The sequence below is a fragment of the Garra rufa genome, chromosome 3, assembly GCF_049309525.1.
Source record: "Garra rufa chromosome 3, GarRuf1.0, whole genome shotgun sequence".
NCBI lineage: Eukaryota > Metazoa > Chordata > Actinopteri > Cypriniformes > Cyprinidae > Garra > Garra rufa.
In genome coordinates, this window is record NC_133363.1 from 34101315 (window position 1) to 34122876 (window position 21562).

Sequence of the window (21562 nt, forward strand, 5' to 3'; positions counted from 1 at the left end):
CTGTGATAAAAGTGTTGGATTGGAACGACAACAAAGACCAGTCATTGTTTCTTAAAATCTAAATGTTTTTCTCTTTTTAACAGGTGATAAGGGTTTTCCTGGTAGACCTGGACGTGATGGCTTTCCTGGATCACCTGGTATTGCAGACCAAGCAAAAGGTTTTCCTGGCCAGCCTGGACTCCCAGGTATTTCTGGCTCCTTTGGCTTTCCTGGTCCTAAAGGTTCACCTGGAGTTATGGGCTTCCCTGGCTCACCAGGCTTGAGGGTAAGTATCCTGTATTCAGGCCACAAGTATAAGTATGTATAAAAGTTTTCTATGGGTGCAGCATACTAATACTGTTGTCAACTCCGGGTCTAACATGGTCTCAGAGTTTCATATTTATGCACAGAAATATACATTGTCTTTTACTTTTTGTGTTGTTCTCCACTGCAGGGTGATGATGGTGTACCTGGGGTTCAAGGGTTCCCAGGCACTCCAGGACAACCTGGTGCCAAAGGTGAGATTCTTTCAGTACCAATTTATGATAATGAAAATAATGTTGCTTATTTCTGACAAACACTGCATATTGCAAATGCAAGTAGTTGAATAGTTGTCTGATGGCCTTAAATGTTTTTAAGGTGAGAAAGGAGATTCGTATGAATTTTCTGGACCCCCTGGACCAAAGGGTGTGATTGGAAATCCTGGATTCCCAGGTAAGAAAAACACTTTTTCAAGTTCTTAGTATGTGTATGTTTAATAAACTCGTCTATTTCTATTTGTACTGTGCTTCATTTTGTAATATATATTCATGTCTGATTTCTAAAATAGGTTTTTGTCTTTCGCCTTTCATAACTAGGTGGTCCAGGACTTCCTGGTGCACCAGGTGATCCAGGTTTCCCAGGAGTCTTGGGATTTCGAGGCCAGAAAGGTTTTCCTGGAGAGCCAGGAGCACCTGGATTTGGTGGTACGTGAACCAGCCTTATGATTCTTTTAAAAATTACTTCAGCTTTTACATCAACAGCTCTTTTTCCCTTAATGTCAGTTTTACTTTTAGGGGTTCAAGCATGTAGTGTTGAAACCCTATTGTAATTGTTAGAATAGTAAAACTGATCATGGAGACTAAACCGTAAGTAATAGAGACTTATGTTGTTGGAATCCTTGGCTCATGTCAGACAAAACGCATGCCTCAGATTTGATCATGAGCCTGGTGAAATTTTCAGGTATTTTGGATATTTTGCAAAACCTACCTTTGCGAACTAATCCTAGTTTTTTTTTTGCCTGATTCCAACTAAACCAATGCAGAAAGATTCTCTGGATAGCGAATATAGATAATTAACAAAAAAGTCTAACTTTCCGACACGGGACAGCAAAATGTTCAAAAGGGCTGGGCCACTTTTAGTTAAATGCCTATAACTCCTGAACGGAATAAGATATATCTTCATTTGTAGTGAGCACTAAAAATGCTGTTTATCGCTGCTTGCAGCTATATTTATTGTTGTATTTGTATATAGGCTCACCAGGCCTCCCAGGAATTAGGGGTCTCCCTGGTTATCCTGGACAGAAGGGGCGTGATGGAGATCCAGGTCGTCCTGGAGTTCCAGGTCCACAAGGAGAGAAAGGTTAAACAAGAACTTGTACAATTTTACTGTTAGACACTGCTAAAAACATATGTTTTTCAGCTTATTTATTATACTGACTAATAGAAAAAAGCATGTTGCCGTTTCTGAAACACTCTCCCTCAAATCTTACTACAGGTTTTCCAGGATCACCTGGTTTAGTTGGACTCAATGGTCTTCCAGGTTCCAAGGGGCAGTCTGGAGTTCCAGGTGAATTATAAATCAGATAAACCTTTGATTATAAGGTTCTGCATTATGCTTTAAATGTGAACAAACTAGTGACTGCTAATTTAACATATGTCCTCAGGTGTGACTGAAGGTGGTCGGACTGGAGCTCCTGGTGTGAATGGCCTGAAGGGAGAGAGAGGCTCATCACAGCCTGGAGTACCTGGGCGTCCTGGAGAAAAAGGATCTAGAGGAGACACTGGTGAGGAGAATCATGTGTATGGACACTAGACAGTACAGAAATATCAATTTGAAATGAAAAGTTGTATATTTGAAATCAATGGAAGCCATAAATATTAATAATGGCACTTCAAATGATAGGAGCTGGAATCACACCAAAAAAATTTAAAAATATGCAATCATAGGGTCATTGCTATAGTGCTATAGTTGCTATAGATTCTCTTTTATTTGCATATATGTAATTAATGATTATGAAATCTTGGTTTTCAGGTGCCCCTGGTTTGTCAGGCTTCCCAGGTATTCCAGGCCCCCCTGGCCCACCTAGTTTTTCTAATATCCCAGGTCCTCCCGGAGACCCTGGACTTCCTGGATTGGATGGACGAGAAGGTACAGGACATCTCTGTACTCTCCGTTCTCATTACTTTTATTGCTTCTCTAAGATTGAACTGATCCTTTCTTAAGCTATGTATATCTAAAACAAAAAGGTATTTTATCTAGACGGCTAGCAATTATGATTCCTTTTAGATCTGTTTCTCTTCAAGCGTGAACTTCACCTTTTGTAATAGCAGTTTTTGTGAGGCAGTGTAATCAGTTAAACTGGATTATTTGTAGGTCCCTTTGGCCCTCCTGGCCTACCTGGTCCACCAGGCCCTGGAACAGTCCAAGGAGATAGGGGAGATGCCGGATTTCCTGGGCGACCAGGAATACCAGGATCACGTGGAGAACCCGGTGGTTTTGGAGGCTCTGGATTACAAGGCAGTCCTGGTTTTAAAGGTATTTTTTATTGCTTTAAAAAATTTCTGTCTCTTTAACTGTGGTCCTGTAGTTTCTTCATTGGAATTGATTCATTTTTGTGCTCTCCGGATTTACAAGGACAAAGAGGTGACCCTGGGTTTAGTGGTATACCTGGTCCACCAGGTTTCCCTGGAGAACCAGGAGATTATGGCAGGAATGGACCTAAAGGATTAAAGGGTCTGTAAGCATTTATATCCACTAAAAAATTAGCTAACAGTTATAAATCATGAGCATTCTTGAGACATCAGCTTTTGCTTATTGTCCTCTCAGGCTTTCCTGGTCTTAAGGGACGTCCAGGTACTGTGTTCCCACGTAACATAACAGGCAATAGGCCATTTGGAGAACAGGGCCCATCAGGTCTTGATGGGTCTATTGGTCAGGCAGGAATGCCAGGCCTCCCAGGCAGTCCAGGATTTCCAGGTGAGCGTTTTTTACTGTCTTTGCAGAAGATAAAAGAAAAGTAAGAAATATGAAACTGAAATTCTGATTCATTATTCAACCTGATATTTTTCTAGGTCCCAAAGGTCTCAGAGGGCCAGTGGGTAGACTTGGTCCTGTTGGTGCAACTGGATCTCCTGGAACTTTTGGTGACTCTGGACCTTCTGGAATCCAAGGTCCTACAGGAACCCAAGGTACAAAGAGCGTCCTTCCACATTTTTACATGCTTTATATAAATATTTTGGAGCAATGGCTCTCAGATGGTCGTTCAGATTTGTTCTGATCATAAACAGCAGGTAGAACAACAGTAATAATTTAAAAAACACAATAAACCATAAAACTATATAAAAAGAGTGTGACCCTTCATTAAGATCAAGGTCTTCAGGTTCACTTGAAAAATCACAGGCCAGGTGTGCAGAAGCAGGTTGGAAATAAAATTTGTAGGTCAGTGGGTCCCTTTGGAGCAGGGTTGAAGACCTTGAAATTTAACTGAACAACAACAAAAGTGACAGTAAAAACACTTAATATATAGCAAAATATAATGCCAAAAAAATGTATTTTAAATAAATTGTATTCTTTTTAAGAATCCTGAAAAATAAAATTAAAAATTAAAAAATTAATTACATTTCAAAATATATATTATTAAAACTATGGAAGTCCATTTCCACCACTGAATTTTTTTTGAAAAAGGTAACTGCGACTTTTTATCTCTTAATTTTGACTTTTTTCTCAGAATTGTATGAAACAATCTTGCGATTCTGACTTTTTTTCTCAGAATTGTGAGAGATAAACTCGCAATTCTATGAAATGAAGTCAGAAAAGACATATACTCACAAATCTGACTTTTTTCTCAGAATTGCATGATATAAACTTGCACCTCAAAATTCAGACTTTCTCAGAATTATGATTTTATAACACACACATGGGAATTAAGTCAGAATTGTAAGATATAAACTTGCAATTCTGAGAACATCAGTCTTTTTTCTCGAGAAAAGTCAGTCATAAATGTGTGATATAAACTATATAATAATATTTAAATATAAATTTGCATTTGAGAGGAAAAAAGTCAAAATTGTGAGTTTTTATCTCATAATTCTTACTTTATAACTTGCAATTGCGAGTTAGTCAAGTCAAGTCACCTTTATTTATATAGTGCCTTTTACAATACAGATTGTGTCAAAGCAACTGCACAGTATTTAAACAGCACAATAGTGTGTAAGTAACGCATTATTGTAACAATCAATTTTCAGTTAAAGGCAGTTCATCAATGAATTCAGTGATATCATCATCAGTTCAGTTCAAATAGTATACGATATCGCTGGAAAGCGTCCCCAACTAAGCAAGCCAGAGGCGACATCGGCAAGGAACCAAAACTCCACAGGTGACAGAGATGGAGAAAAAAACCTTGGGAGAAACCAGGCTCAGTCGGGGGACCAGTTCTCCTCTGGCCAGACCAAACAACAGTTTGTACCAATGTCTGATTGTAGAGAACTCATCAGGATCCTGTAGTGTAGCGCCGATGGCCGTCAAGGTTGGCGAGGTCTTTATTGATGATCCGCCTTGGAGCTCATCTGGTTGACATCCACGGCTATTGAAGTCATCTCCAGGTGGTGATCCATGATCTAAGCTGGGTACGGACTGGATCCGGGGGACTGGAGTGACCATCTGATCCGGATACAGGCTGGGTCTGGTGGCTACGGTGACCTCGGAATAAGAATGAAACAGACTAATATTAGCGTAGATGCCATTCTTTTTACGATGCAACGAGTGCATCAGGTGTTATGGAAGGTGTTTTCGGTTCCGGTTGACCTAATTAATGCAGCCTAACAATCCTTTAACGGATTTGAATTATAGAAATGTGTTAATGATTTTATGTGTAAGCCAGGTTAAAGAGATGTGTCTTTAATCTAGATTTAAACTGACAGAGTGTGTCTGCCTCCCGAACAGTGTTAGGTAGATTGTTCCAGAGTTTAGGCGCTAGATAAGAAAATGATCTGCCGCCGGCAGTTGATTTTGATATTCTAGGTATTATCAAATTGCCAGAATTTTGAGAACGCAGCGGACGTGAAGGACTATAATACGATAGGAGCTCGTTCAAGTACTGAGGAGCTAAACCATTGAGGGCTTTATAAGTAATTAGCAAGATTTTAAAATCTATACGATGTTTTATAGGGAGCCAATGCAGTGCTGACAGAACCGGGCTAATATGGTCATACTTTCTGGTTCTAGTAAGAACTCTAGCTGCTGCATTTTGGACCAGCTGGAGTTTGTTTATTAAGCGTGCAGAACAACCACCCAATAAAGCATTACAATAATCTATCCTTGAGGTCATGAACGCATGAATTAATGTTTCAGCATTTGACATTGATAGCATAGGTCGTAATTTCGATATATTTTATCAGTTAGTATCACTGCTCTGAGAAAAAAAGACAAAATTGTGAGATTAAAAAGCTGCAATGACCCTTTTTTATGTTTTATTTAGTAGCAGAATCGGGCTTCCACAGAAAACAGATATTTTAAGTTGTAATAATTTAATAATATGACCATTTTAAACTGTATTTTTATCAAATAAATGCAGCCTTGGTGAGCATTAGAGACTTCTTTAAAAAAATCATATCCTTAACGTTTGACTACTGTAAATATTTATATGTACGTATATACATTTTTTTAATATACTTTTTTGTGCTGTAGATATTTTGACTATGTCTTGTGTCACTTGATTTCTAGTGTAAAATTTGGATTCTAAAGCAAAACCAGATGAGAACTAATTAATCGAGTGTATTACTTTTGACTGGTTACTCTGCACTCATGTTCTTTATGTGGTAATGTCTAAATTAATTTTTGATTTATTCCTATCAAATCATATGAGTCAGTCACTGTAACTAGGTAGGATATACCAATAAAAGTAATTTTAGTGGTCAGATTAGATAGACAATTTATTAACTGTTTTGCGGTTTACATCTTTCACCATTTCCTCTCCTCCCTTTTGTTACTGCCTTTCAAATTCTTCCACTTTGACATGTCTTCTACAGGAGCCCGTGGCTCACCAGGAATACAAGGTCTTCCTGGGCCACCTGCACGCAGTACCGGTATCGGTTATACTTTGGTGAAACACAGTCAATCCACCCAGGTGCCCATGTGTCCTCAAGGCATGGCCAAGTTGTGGGAGGGCTACAGTTTGCTCTATGTGGAAGGGCAGGAGAAAGCACACAACCAGGACCTGGGTGAGACACTAGGGTTGTTATTATTAGGGATGTCAATTGTTAAAAAAAATGGAACAGATAGATTTGGAATATAATTTGCTGTTAATCAGTTTGTTGTGGTTGAATTCAAATGTTCTCTTCTATACAGGATTGCCTGGTTCCTGCCTGCCGCATTTCAACACCATCCCCTTCTTGTACTGCACAGTGGATGAAATCTGCCACTATGCTAGTCGCAATGACAAATCCTATTGGCTATCCACCACGGCACCCATTCCCATGATGCCTGTGGCAGGTCAGCAGATATCTCAGTACATTAGCCGCTGCTCAGTATGTGAGGCTCCATCTTACGCAATTGCTATCCATAGCCAGGATCTCACCATACCGACCTGCCCTCAGGGCTGGAGAAGTTTGTGGATTGGTTACTCCTTCCTTATGGTAAAACTCAGTTATACCTGTTCGCACACATATTGACAGTTTACACATGAAATAATATATTTATATAAGCGATTTAATATACTGTGTTTTGCAAAAGTATTCATGCCCCTTCATTTTTTTCCCATTTTTTGTTATGCTGTAACCTTATGTTAAACTGCTTTAAACTTACTCTACACACCATAAAGACAAAGCAAATACAGATTTGTCACAACTTAGCAAATGTATTAAAATTAAAAAACTGAAATAAGTGTTTTGCATAATTATTCATACCCTTAACCTGATACTTTGTTGAAGCACCTTTACAGCCTCAAGTCTTTTTTGGTATGATGTGACAAGCTTTACACATCTGCATTTGGCAATTATCTGCCATTCTTCTCCTCACCTCTTCACCTTTCAAGCTCTGTAAGCTTGGATGGGGTCTGGCAGACATTTTCAGCTTTCTTCAGAAATGTTTGATTGGGTTCAAGCCCAGGCTGTGGCTGGGCCACTCAAGAACTTTAAGGCTATCCCAATATTTTGCTGTGTTGAGCTTTCCTTCTATTCTAATGAGTCCCTCAGTCCCTGCCGCTGAAAAACAACCCTACAGCATGAGGCTGCTACCACCACACTTTACTTTTGGGTTGGTAGTCTGCAGGTGATGAGCAGTGCCTGGTTTCCTCCATACATGATGCTTGGAATTGAGGTTTATCAGACCAGAGAATCTTGTTTTTCAAGATCTGAGAGATCTTTAGGTGCTTTGTTGCAAATTCCAAGTATGTTTTCATGTGTCTTCACTGAGGAGAAGATTGACTTTGGCCACACCGCCACAAAGATCAGATTGGTGGTGTATTACGGTGACGTTTGTCCTTCTGTAAGTTTCTCCCATCTGCATATATGATCATGGAGCTCAAATAGAGTGACTATCAGCTTCTTGGTCACCAGTCTAACCAAGACCCTTATCCATCAATTGCTCAGTTTGGCCAGGTGGCCAGCTCTAGGAAAAGTCCTAGTTGTCTCAAACTTCTTTCATTATGGATAATGGAGACTACATGCTTCTGTGAACCTTCATTGCAGCATATTTTTTTCTGAACTCTTCCCCTGATCTGTGCCTTGATGCAATCCTGTCTCTAAGCTAAACAGGCAGTTCTTTTGACTTGAGGGCTTTTTTGCTCAAATATGTGACCCTGGACCACAAAACCAGTCATAAGTGTAAATTTGTCGAAATTGAGATTCTTACGTCATCTGAAAGCTGAGTAAATAAGCTTTCCATTGATATATTGTTTGTTAAAATAGGACAATGTTTGTCTGAGATACAACTATTTGAAAACCTGGAATCTGAGGGTGCAAAAAAATCTAAATATTGAGAAAATCGCCTTAAAAGTTGTCCAAATGAAGTTCTTAGCAATGCATATTACTAATAAAAAATCATGTTTTTATATATTTATGGTAGAAAATTTACAAAATATCTTCATGGAACATGATCTTTACTTAATATGCTAATGATTTTTGGCAGAAAAGAAAAATTGATAATTTTGACCCATACAATGTATTTTTGGCTATTGCTACAAATACACCCGTGCTACTTAAAGGTGCAATGTGTAATATTTAAGATTATCTCTAGACAGAAATGCAATATAATATACATAACTATGTTTTCAGGGGTGTATTACCTTATGTAATGAGCCATTATGTTTTTATTAACTTTTTAACTGAATTATCAGTTTATATCTACATACACCGCGGGTCCCCTCACATGGAAGCCAACATTATGTTTCTACAGTAGCCCTAAATGGACAAACTGCTTTACAGATTGCATTTCATCACTGTTGTTCTAGCGAAAAAACACTGACACAATGATGAACAAGTAACAGTAATATTCACAATAACATCGTTTTATTGAATTATCAAGTAAATCTAATTCCCTAATTTACGTTTTAAAAGAAACTGCATTATTCTTTGCTGTCTAAAAGGACGACATCTTAATCCCGTGTCGGCTGCCGTAGCTTCTGTAAAGGGAGGGGTGAGCGGTGGACGGAGTCGTTGGTTGCAATTCACAACCTCACCGCTAGATGCCGCAAAAAATCTACACACTGCACCTTTAAGACTGGTTTTGTGGTCCAGGGTCACATATACATTTTCAGCTCTTAGACCTATTAAACGAGAGGTATGTGCCTTTCCAAATCATACCCATTCAAATGAATTTGCCACAGGTTAACTCCACTTGAAGTGTAGTAACATCTACAAGCAATGCAAATGCAAGGGCATTTCAAGGGTCTCGGAAAAGGGTATGAATACTTATGCAATGTAATCATTTCAGTTTTTTATTTTTAATAAATTTGCAAAGTTGTCATAAATCTGTTTTTTGCTTTGTCTTTGTGGTGTATGGAGTGTAGATCGATGTGGGAAAAACGTTACTTAAAGGAGTAGTTCGCTTTCAGAACAAAAATGTACAGATATTGTAATCACCCCCTTGTCATCCAAGATGTTCATGTCTTTCTTTCTTCAGTTGTAAGGAAATTATGTTTTTTGAGTAAAACATTTCAGGATTTCTCTCCATATAATGGACTTCTATGGTGCCCCCGAGTTTGAACTTCCAAAAAGCAGCTTCAAAGGGCTCTAAATGATCATAGCCAAGGAAAGAAGGGTCTTATCTAGAAAAACGATGGGTTATTTTTTTATTATTATTATTACAATTTATATACTTTTTAACCTCAAATGCTCGTCTTGTCTAGCTCGGCAAGACAAGCATTTAAGATTAAAAAGTTGTAAATGTTTTTAGAAAATAACCGATTGTTTTGCCAAATAAGACCCTTCTTCCTCGATTTCCTCCTCTTCCTTCCTTCCTTCATAGAAGTCCATTATATGGAGAGAAATCCTGAAATGTTTTCCTCAAAAAACACCATTTCTTTACGACTGAAAAAAGAAAGACATGAACATCTTGGATGACAAGGGGGTGAGTACATTATCTGTACATTTTTGTTCTGAAAGTGAACTACTAACTCTGCAACATAACAAAACATGAACAAAAATGAAGGGGTATGAATACATTCGCAAGGCACTGTTTAGAATGATTTGGATACATTTTGTACTTTCTAGTCTCCTCCTTACATATAACTTTTTCAATGTTTATGTTTGTCCTTCAGCACACAGCTGCAGGAGCTGAAGGAGGCGGACAGTCATTGGTTTCTCCCGGTTCTTGTCTGGAGGATTTCCGCGCCACCCCCTTCATTGAGTGCAATGGTGCCCGTGGCACCTGCCACTACTTTGCCAACAAGTACAGTTTCTGGTTGACCACAGTTGAGCAGAACGAACAGTTCGTCCAGGGTCCTGCCCAGGAGACGCTGAAGGGAGATGAGTATCGGTCACGCATCAGTCGCTGTCAAGTCTGCATGAAGATCTTGTAGCTTGTGTAGATGCACTGCAGACTTTTAACAAAGTGATTGGAAGAAGAGTGGATGAGATGAACATGAACTGATTTGATTCCATGCCCTTGATGCCCAACAGTGGTGGTATGAAGGGCTAAGGTGAGCCCATGGTAAATGTCAATGTCAGGGGATTGGAATGAAAAGAAGTGGAGAAAGAGATTTTACTCTTTATCTGTTTATCAACAGTGGTGCTATGTTGAAAATATACTACGTTGTGTTTTGTGTTAAAGCTTTTTCTTTTAAATTGTTGGTCATATTCACGGCTACCTCAGAGAGTGCGTCCCAGACTCCTAGTGGATGGCACGGAATAATTCACCTTGATTTTTCAAAATAATCCATGCAGCGATGAAACAATATTGCATTTCATGTATATGTTCTAACTTCAGTAGCCTGTGTTGGTGCTTTCTTCACAGTCATGTTAACCGTTCGCTGATCTTATTTACCATTCAGCAAAATGGACAAACCAGCACTTTGCAATCTTCATGAATAAGATTGTCCTCATGGTTGTCACTCGAAATGATTAGTCTAACCCCATACATATCTTATATGAATTGCACTGAACTTAAAAAATATGTTCTTTCACATGCAGGTGATCTAAATTCAAATAGTTAACCTAGTCATTTTCTTTCAAACATGATGAGGATGGTGTATACCTTACAGATCATATCTTGGTCTTTTAAGGTATACGTTTTCAGCCGAAGTAATTCATTACATGACCAAAAATGTGTATAATATTTTTATACTCAAAACATAATTTTCTTTTTATAAAATGTCTAATTTGTGGTGTACATTGAGTTAGCCAGTCTCTTAGAGAGATTGGTTGATATATAACCACTATGACCACTAAGCCATTCAGTCTCTCATTGGTAGCCCTGAGTAGGCTTTACATTTTCTTCTATTTGTGTTACATTTCATCATGTGTCTGTAAGTGGTTAGATGATGGCTTATTCATTTCATCCCCTTGATAAAAAGATGTGCATTAAATTATATGTACATTTAATAATAGGGGAAGATTTAACAATATTTCCTCATTTACGTTCCTAGTTATTTTCTAAAATAAAATAATGTACATTTGTGAAGATTGGCTGTCACAAGTGGGCAGTTTGCTTATGTTTTTACTGCTGTGAGACTAAAAAGAGAGATGTATAATTTCAGAACCCGATAAATGTTAATAACAGAGCATTAAACGTTTTAAATGAGAGGATGACATTTTCCAGTATTTCATATAGTGGTGTAAATGTTTGATCTGAATGCTCACAGTGAGTACATGTATGAAACCTCTCAAATAAAGTATTCAAACTTTTAAATGTCGTCTTTTATACCTTTACAGTTGTGATGTGAAACTTTAAATCTTTATTGACTGTCAAAATCACTTCTGTGAGGTCGGTGAGGTGTGTTCACACGGGGCGTCAGCGTCAACGCTTGACGGAAGGCGTGGCTGAAGTTTGGCACTGACGCCATGGTCATAGCAGCGTCAGCCAATTAAATTAGACAGTTTGCTGCTCTTGAACAGGATGAACGTGATTGGCTGCCGCCTGGCTACTGTATTTACATAGAGCGATCATGATTGGGCTGACGCTTCCGTCGGCGGCGCTTCACTGGCGTTGCTCGCGGCAGAAGTTGAAAAAAGGTGAGTTCCGGTGTGTTCACACGGGGCGCAAGCGTCAACGCTGAAATCGAAGGCGCGGCTGACTATGGCAAGCCAAAAGGGTCAGAATTACGCTATAGATGAAACGCGTTTACATACAAAACGCCGTTAAATACGGCGTTTTAAACAGCATTAGCGCCACAAAATACGCTGTTGTGACTATAAACGCCGTAAAAAACGCGCGAAAATACGTCAATGACGCCGTATTTTACGGCGTTTTAATGTGCAAGAAAAGCGCCGCTTTTTACGCCGTTCATTTTGTCATTTAACGCCGTAAAAAACGCCGTTTTGGTTGCGCAGAGCGCGCGTCACTTACGGCGCTTTGCTTATAGTATAATGAGTCACACCCATTGATTTCCATAGCCAGTAATATCGAACGGTTCTCATCCAATCAATGATGAACAGAACCAGACCAGACCAATTCAGCACAGATCATTTGTGGTAATCCAATTTGCATTAGTTATTTGCCATTAAATAAGCTGAAAAATCCAGTTTGCTTTAAAATGAACAAAAGAAGCTTAATTTTGAGCTGCAATCGAACATTAAATGATTGCACTTGCCAGCTTACAGAGAATATGGTATGAAGGTAAAACAGAGGCAACACTTGATTTGAACGTGAAAGCTTGTCATTATAATATTCCTATTTGTATTTATATTCTTATCATTATATCTATTTTGCCACACGGTCATGTAGTTCATGGAGCTCTCAATAGTCCCAAAAACTCCGTGCTGTGAACATATTTGAATAAGATTAATCAGGACAGACGTTTGGCTGTGTTTGCAGCAATTTCTAGAAATTATTAACACATAATGTGCATTGATTTTGGTTCTAAATAAAATGCTCCATATTTTGGATGGCCATTTTAAAGAAAATGTTTTTTAATATGCCTATTATTCCAGTGCAAAGAGGCAAATTGGAGGCATTTAGTGGCGAGAAAGAAAATACTCTTATGTAATGCCATGTTTTCACCACTAGATGCCCTAATGGCTTTTTAATAAATTCTTTAGCTCTAGTTGCTCAAAACAGTATTGCCGGTCATGACTGCTTCTATTTTTAATGCTTTGCTTTATGATTTACATTTAGGCATTATCAAGCACTCGATTTTTATACTTTTTTTAATTTTTGCATTTAAAAAGGTTCATTAATGACATCCCATGTTATTTTATGATACTCATATAAGCACAAGTGAATAGACAAGCAAATAAGGAAAGACAAGAAAATAAGGAATTTAACCCAATAAAGAAGTTTAAATTATATATTGTAAGGTGTGTAAGGCTATAGGGAAGGCTTAGCCTTCCCTATAGCCTTACACACCTTACAATATATAATTTAAACTTCTTTATTGGGTTAAATTCCTTATTTTCTTGTCTTTCCTTATTTGCTTGTCTATTCACTTGTGCTTATATGAGTATCATAAAATAACATGGGATGTCATTAATGAACCTTTTTAAATGCAAAAATTAAAAAAAGTATAAAAATCGAGTGCTTGATAATGCCTAAATGTAAATCATAAAGCAAAGCATTAAAAATAGAAGCAGTCATGACCGGCAATACTGTTTTGAGCAACTAGAGCTAACGAATTTATTAAAAAGCCATTAGGGCATCTAGTGGTGAAAACATGGCATTACATAAGAGTATTTTCTTTCTCGCCACTAAATGCCTCCAATTTGCCTCTTTGCACTGGAATAATAGGCATATTAAAAAACATTTTCTTTAAAATGGCCATCCAAAATATGGAGCATTTTATTTAGAATCAAAATCAATGCACATTATGTGTTAATAATTTCTAGAAATTGCTGCAAACACAGCCAAACGTCTGTCCTGATTAATCTTATTCAAATATGTTCACAGCACGGAGTTTTTGGGACTATTGAGAGCTCCATGAACTACATGACCGTGTGGCACGAGATCAAAGCATGTCACAACTCTTTCTCAGCGGTTCTGGTACAGCGATATTACTCTGCAATATGCAGATATGTCGTACACATTTGTGTCTGTCATTTTGTTGGATGTCATTTTACACAATTGTAGCTATTCACAATCAAAACACGGGTGTTTTGATCATTGTCTGTGTGTGCAAATCGGCATATTCAGCTTCTCACATCAGAGCTGCCAGTTCAAATTTCAACTTACAAATAGGAATATTATAATGACAAGCTTTCACGTTCAAATCAAGTGTTGCCTCTGTTTTACCTTCATACAGTATTCTCTGTAAGCTGGCAAGTGCAATCATTTAATGTTCGATTGCAGCTCAAAATTAAGCTTCTTTTGTTCATTTTAAAGCAAACTGGATTTTTCAGCTTATTTAATGGCAAATAACTAATGCAAATTGGATTACCACAAATGATCTGTGCTGAATTGGTCTGGTCTGGTTCTGTTCATCATTGATTGGATGAGAACCGTTCAATATTACTGGCTGTGGAAATCAATGGGTGTGACTCATTATACTATAAGCAAAGCGCCGTAAGTGACGCGCGCTCTGCGCAACCAAGACGGCGTTTTTTACGGCGTTAAATGACAAAATGAACGGCGTAAAAAGCGGCGCTTTTCTTGCACATTAAAACGCAGTAAAATACGGCGTCATTGACATATTTTCGCGCGTTTTTTACGGCGTTTATAGTCACAACAGCGTATTTTGCGGCGCTAATGCTGTTTAAAACGCCGTATTTAACGGCGTTTTGTATGTAAACGCGTTTCATCTATAGCGTAATTCTGACCCTTTTGGCTTGCCATACGACCGCGTTTACATTTGAAATAACGAATTTGAGCGCGCAAAAGACGCTACATGTGAACGGCCCCTTACTGTATTCAGAACATTAAGAGGCAATGATGTCATAGAGCTTGGCCAACTACGTCACTGCGCTTAGAATTATGGGTAGTTGCCGCCATGTTTTATGTAACGTCGTCAGCCGTCAGTATTACAACATGCAGTATTATACTATTAAAAAGAAAGAAAAAAACAATGCACAGATCCAAGGAAAAGCTAAATCTTCCATACCGAGAAAAGCTTAATGAAGTGTCAAAGCTGAGGTATTTAGAAAAACTAAAAATAATCAACGGCTCGATCCTTACGAGCATATAGAGTGGTGGACGATCTAAATGAGTTACCGGCACGTAACATTCCCAGGTGGTGTTTTCCTACTTTGTAGTGTTATTTGCCGTTTTACCTACTTCATTGTTACCTGTGTTCTTGAGACTTAAAGTTTACAGCACTGTTACATCTTACACCTGTTGTGTTTGCACTATAGTAGTAGTGGAACTGAACTTTTCAATTTAGTTGATTCTTATGTTACTGTGAACTGTGCACATTTACCTCAGTGTGTTATCCACAAATAAAGGGATATAGAAATGTTCGTGTTTTTTTCAATTTATTGCTGCAACGTGGTATGCAATTTGCAAAACAGATAATGCATGTTTAATGCTGCGTTCCAGGCAGATTTTAAAGCCCGTAAATCACGACTTCAAACCACCAGTCACGCGTTCCAGGCAAGTCGTGCAAAACTGTCTGAGCGCATTTATTATTACTAATTTGAATGCAACGTTATATTGTCCTAAAGTCTATTTTTCCACCATGTACCACTTGCATAAACAACGCACCGTATATCAGAGCTCGGAACTGGGAGTACGTTGATCTAACGTTAGTACGTACATATAAATACACGCAATACATGAACATATTTACACAGAAAAGTTTATGTTGGATGACATTCCTTGAGAGCAACTGATTTGACAGCATTAATTTCTTAATTCATGGTTTCATAACAACGCTGGGGCACATATTAGTCAACTAATGCTTTTCCGTCTAACTGCTTGTACCCACGCCATGCAACGCCGTTTTGTTAACTCGGACACTTGGGATCCACGGTGATTGTCCAAGCTGGAAAGTTGGAAAATCAAACATTTGACAGTCGGCGTACATGCTGGTAATCGGTGAGATTGTGGCAATTAACAACACAACAATATTTCACCAAAAATTATTATTTATGCAGAATAAAGTAGACTAAAACTTCACGATCACAATCAAACACAGTGTTCACCGCAGCTCCGTTACACAAAACAGCGGGGGAGAATGATGGGTGAAACCAACTCAAAAGTCCAGGGGTGTGACATCAATAGTAGGCAATGCTAAATATTTGTAAATTTAAAAAAGAGTAGTTTTTATTTTTATACTGTAAATTGTTTTTTTTTCGTGTTTTTTTAGTTTTGTTACTTAAAATGTTATATTTATTTATTTATTTATTTGTCGACATATAGTGCGGTTGTGGAATGGAATATGTCAAGTTCATGATTCATTTTTTTCGCAATTGTGTCTGAAATGTTAGCATGGCACTTGCATATATTTTCCCCTTTCCATGATATTCACAAAAGAGTTGTTATGGGAACCAGCAAAAGCGCTCCTAAAGATCTGAGTCAAATTTTCCACTTCACGCCGGACTTGCTTTATTATTTTTTTAGGGTTGCTTAATAAACATTCAAGATTGTGTTTGCAGCCCCACAGAAATGAAAAAGCACAAATGACATCCATTTAATATCTCAAGTGTTGCTCTTCAACTGCAAGGAGATCAAATCTGAGAGTTTCCTGCTTTTTAGATGTTTCTTCTAAAAATAACACCTGTAGAGTGTCAGAAAAATCTCAGAGTCTACAATATAAAGTCAGAGATCTTATTATGAATTCTAAAAACTGATTTTCCGAAAATAAATTTTAAGAGAAACATCTAAAATAAAGGGGATACTTATATGAACTTTTCATTACAATCTCCATGAAACATGAATGAGAACTGGAGAATTCAGCTTCCTGCTTCATAAATGTTTCTCCTAAGAATAACACCTGAAGAGTGTCAGAAAAATCTCAAGATTTGTTAATGTGATCTACTTCTCCAAAGGAATTTTAGGAGAAACATCTAAAAGCAAAACAGATTCTTACATCTTCTACATCTACAAAAGAGCAGCTTCTCAGCAATAACATTTTCTGCTTTATTCCTAATTTGATGCAGATTTTCTCACTCTGCAGGAAACAAATCATGAAAAAATCCTTGAAATATCTCAGTAGCTTCTCTCAGATGGAAATAAGATAAAATGGAGAGCAAATTGAGAATTCCACAGATGTTTGTTGTTTCTTAGATGTTTCTTCTAAGAAAAGACCCCTCTTCTGCAGGACACAAAACATGAAAGAGATCTCTTTAATATCTCAGTAGCTTCTCACAGAATTAAATAACAGTAAATGGAGAGCAAATCGAGAATTCCACACAAGCTTCTTGCGTCTGCTGGATGTTTTTTCTAAGAAAAAAATTGTGTTTCAGAAACGTCTCAGACCATGCTTAGATTACCAGAGTCTACACTATAAAGTCACAGATCTTATGAACTCTAAAAACTGATTTTCTGAAAAAATTTTTTAGGAGAAACATCTAAAGATAAAGATAATACTTACATGAAATCTTCATTACATCTCCATGAAACATGAGTTAGAACTGGGGAATTCAGCTTCCTGCTTCTTAGATGTTTCTCCTAAGATTAACACCTGAAGAGTGTCATCTCGATCTACAGTATTTTTATTTCTCCAAAGGAATTTTAGGTGAAACATCCAAACCGAAACAGATACTTACATCTCCTGACCTACAAAAGAGCAGCTTTTGAGCAATACCATCGGTTTCATTTTTAATTTGATGCTGATTTTCTCACTCTGCAGGGAACAAAAACATAAATGATCTCTTTAATTGATCTCATAGATTGAAATTAAATTAAACAGAGATACATTTCTTGTTTCTTAGATGTTTCATCTAAGAAAAACCCATTCTAGTGTTCCAGAAAAATCTAAGACTGTGCTCCAGATTAGCAGAGTCTACAATATAAAGTCAGAAATCTTACTATGAACTCAAAACTAATTTCCGGAAATAAACTTTAGTAGAAATGTCTGAAATGAAGAGGATGCTTACATTTAATCTTCATTACATCTTCATGAAACATTAATGAGATCTCTTCAACATTTCCATGGTTGCTTTTAACTGCAAGGAGATTAAATGGGGGGCAAATGGAGAATTCGGTGTACGTTTCCTTCTTCTTAGATGTTTCTCCTAAGAATAACACCTGTAGAGTGTCAGAAAAAAACTCAAGATTTGTCAAGGTATCAGTCTGCAATCAAAAGTCAGAGATCCCACTAGGAACTCAATAATATATAATGTGATCGATTTTTATTTCTCTAAAACATCTACAACAAAACGGATACTTACATTTCCTGAGCTACAAAAGGATTGTTTCCCAAAATTTGATGCAGATTTTCTCACTCTGCAGGGAACAAAAAGAAAACACGAATGATCTCCTTAATATCTCAGTTGTTTCTCATAGACGAAAATTCAATGGAGAGCGAATGGAGAATTCCACATAAGTTTTTTGCATCTTAGATGTTTCTTCTAAGAAAAACCCTCTCTGCAATCAAAAGTCAGATATCTCACTATGAACTCATAAAAACTGGCTTGATCTATAACAAAGGAATTTCAGGAGAAACGTCTAAAACAAAGTGGATACTTACATGAGATCTTCATTACATCTCCTGGGCTACAAGAGAGCAGCTCCTGAACAATAACACTTTCATGTTTTATTAATTTGGCGCTGATTTTCTCACTCTGCAGGGAGCAAAAACAAAAAATTAGATCTCTTCAATATCCTCAAACATTGAAATTAGATTAAATGGAGAGCAAATGGAGAGTTTACTTACGGTAAATTCTACTCTTTAGACGTTTCTCCTGAGATAAAGACCTACATGAGTCAAGTTTCATCAGACATATTTCAAACACTTCTCATGAAGTTCTTCCAAGACCAAATATTATGCTGTCCATGTCAGTTTTATAGCATACTGTCTGTCATCAATTTTATTTCTCCTGAGGCCTTTTGGACAAAAAACAAAGCTGATACTTTGAACTTCATTAAGTCTCCTGAGCACTAAAAGAACACCCTATGAGCAGTAAATTGCTCCTCAGAGGTGTTCAGTGAGTCAAGAGAAAGCCCAGGAGGAGAGATTGAATTAAATTGTGTTAATTAAATGTAATTTTAGCCCTCAAATGTGAATAATCTGTGTAATTAAAGAGAACTTGTGTTACTTTTTGGCCAGAATTAGGATATTCAGACTTTAAGATGACCCTCAGGAAAATTTTTATGAGACCTCTTACCATGCAAAGGTGCAAGTGTGCACAATCTGCTCGACTCGTAGAGTCACCCAAGTGCTCGCTGTCCATTTCCATAGCAACAAACCCACTAAAAATGGCCCAGTTCTATCATTCCTCACTGTAAACAATGCAGGAAGCTTATCTGAGACACACAGACACACTTTGAAGACATGCACACTGATCAGAAACCACCGAATGTACAGAGGAGAATTTAGCTAGAGCAGGAGAACAAGAGTTCAAAGGCAATTTCCGTATTTTACATATCTGATTGTAATATACATGAAATTATGACATGCAGCCTTGTGCGAACTTGTTCAAGTAATGGATTCATGTTGAGGATTTGCTCTGAGACGCCCTCTAAATGCACTGCACACAGAATTATGGGATGTCTGGGAATGGGGCTGTAATTTCCAGTGAAATGTGTAATTATGCTTTCGCCGAACTTGTCAAGATGGTCACCTGTTAAGAGTAGGAGGAAGACTAATATATATATATATATATATATATATATATATATATATATATATATATATATATATATATATAAGAGTGGTTATTCATGCTGAAAGAAAGTCAGAGAGGAACAGAAATATAGATAGATGAATAGAGAGGAAAGAACAAGAGTTTAGTTTCCCTCAGCAAACCTCTTTTATGTCTGTAAACTTTTGTCCTTGTGTTATGACATTCGACAAGGAACGCTGCACATCCACTATGCATTTGTGAAGAAAAGACTGAACTATTGGACCATGAAGTACTTTAGTATCAATGTTCTTTTGAATAGTTTTCTTTTTTCAAAGGCACTTCTGTTCAGTTGGATTTCTCTCGGAGCAGCCCTTCAGCTTGAATTTAATGTCAAAGCATGGATGTACGTTCTGGCCTCATTTGAAGCCCAAAATACAGTGTTAAATGGACTCCAAACGTAATTTCACGCCAAAATGAATATTCAATCACGGTTTACTCACCTCATTACGTTTAACCAAAACATGGCGTTCCACAGAAGAAAGTTAGTTGTGGTTTTGCAATGAGTAATGTTAACAAATCCCTGAAGTAATCAGTCGGCATAGTGTTGTATTTTAAGCGAATTTTGCTCTGTTTACTTTTACAAGGTTTCACAAGACTGATTTAATCATCATATTTGAAGGTCAACGTCGACGAACCAAGTTTCTGAACTGCAAGTTCATTGAATCTCCAATAGATGGCAGAATACACCAACACTTTGTATTCTACCCTAAATATGTCGAAACCAACATTAAATCAGATTTAGTTAACGTTTACTCACCCTCGCGTTGTCGTTACAGCCCCGTGCCCCAGGTGAAAAAATAATATACTTAAATGCAATGAAAATACACTTAAATACCCGCAAATACATTTTTAGTACTTTGTTATTTTTTGTGTTAAATAAAAGTGTGATGTTTATACACTATAAATATACTAATTAAAAGTATGTTTATACTTCAGTAGGACTTTAGTACACTTGAAAAAAGTATACTAAATACCAGTAATACTTAAATAAATTTTTAGTGTACTAAAATAAAGTATACTACAGAAAAAACATACAAAAGAGTTTTATTAGTGTGTTTTTCAAAAGTATGCTTTAAATGCTTTAAACATTGACTGTTTACTTACTAATCCTAAGTTTAAAATAAGTCAATATATAAAAAATCTATTAGTAATGTATTGTAGTAGAAGTAGATTTTCTCAAAAGTTGTACTTAAGTACACTTAAGATGAATGCATTATAAGCATTAACACTTAAATTGATTTTGAGTGTGGTAATTTTAAGTTTACATTAAATGGATTTTATTAAAAATCTATTCGTAATGTATTATAGTAGAAGTCCAAATTCTCAAAAGTTGTACTTAAGTACACTTAATATGAATGCATTATTAGCACTAACACTTAAACTGATTTTGAGTGTGGTAATTCTAACAAAACGTTATTGCCTTGAGGTCCCCCCAGGTAAAAAAAATAAAAATAAAAAGTGCACTAAAACACACTTTATTTACCCAGGTAAAAAAAGTGCACTAAAATACACTTTAATGTAAGTATACTTAGTACGCTTTTCAGTAATGTACTAAAAGTGCTCTATTTTCGCACACTAATTTTGTACTTATTGTACTAAAAAATAGTATTAAGTTTATGTTAAGATAAACTTAATACCATCTAAGTGTACTTAACTGTGCTATTTTGAGACACCCTGAAATTGAACTAAAATGTGCTTTTAACATACTATATCTGTATTTTAAAAAATATATTTAGTTACAACTAGAAGTACACTTGAACCCTCATTTTAAACATTTACAAATATATTTAAGAATAGTTTAAAGTATAATAGTAATATGTTAAAAAAATACAAAGTGTAAAAAAAGTGCTAAAATACATTTTAAGTACAGCAAGTATACTTTTTAGTACTGTACTAAAAGTGCTCTATTTTCGCACACTAATTTTGTACTTAATGTACTAAAAAATAGTATTAAG

General features: G+C 36.8%; 1 protein-coding gene across 3 annotated transcripts in view; it reads left to right on the top strand.

Annotated features, from left to right (window-relative positions):
* The window catches only part of col4a6 (collagen, type IV, alpha 6), a 133641-nt gene extending 122058 nt beyond the window's left edge, over window positions 1-11583 (top strand). For all 3 annotated transcript variants that reach the window (XM_073835986.1, XM_073835985.1, XM_073835987.1), the window contains 15 exons: window positions 84-265; window positions 434-497; window positions 619-693; window positions 837-944; window positions 1492-1599; window positions 1735-1806; window positions 1904-2023; window positions 2272-2388; window positions 2614-2775; window positions 2875-2973; window positions 3067-3216; window positions 3312-3428; window positions 6267-6458; window positions 6586-6872; window positions 9995-11583. In XM_073835986.1, coding sequence (XP_073692087.1) covers window positions 84-265; window positions 434-497; window positions 619-693; window positions 837-944; window positions 1492-1599; window positions 1735-1806; window positions 1904-2023; window positions 2272-2388; window positions 2614-2775; window positions 2875-2973; window positions 3067-3216; window positions 3312-3428; window positions 6267-6458; window positions 6586-6872; window positions 9995-10255 — 2114 coding nt within the window. In that variant the 3' untranslated portion in view covers window positions 10256-11583. The remainder of the gene's footprint in view (window positions 1-83; window positions 266-433; window positions 498-618; window positions 694-836; window positions 945-1491; window positions 1600-1734; window positions 1807-1903; window positions 2024-2271; window positions 2389-2613; window positions 2776-2874; window positions 2974-3066; window positions 3217-3311; window positions 3429-6266; window positions 6459-6585; window positions 6873-9994) is intronic.
* The last annotated feature ends 9979 nt before the right edge of the window (window positions 11584-21562 follow it).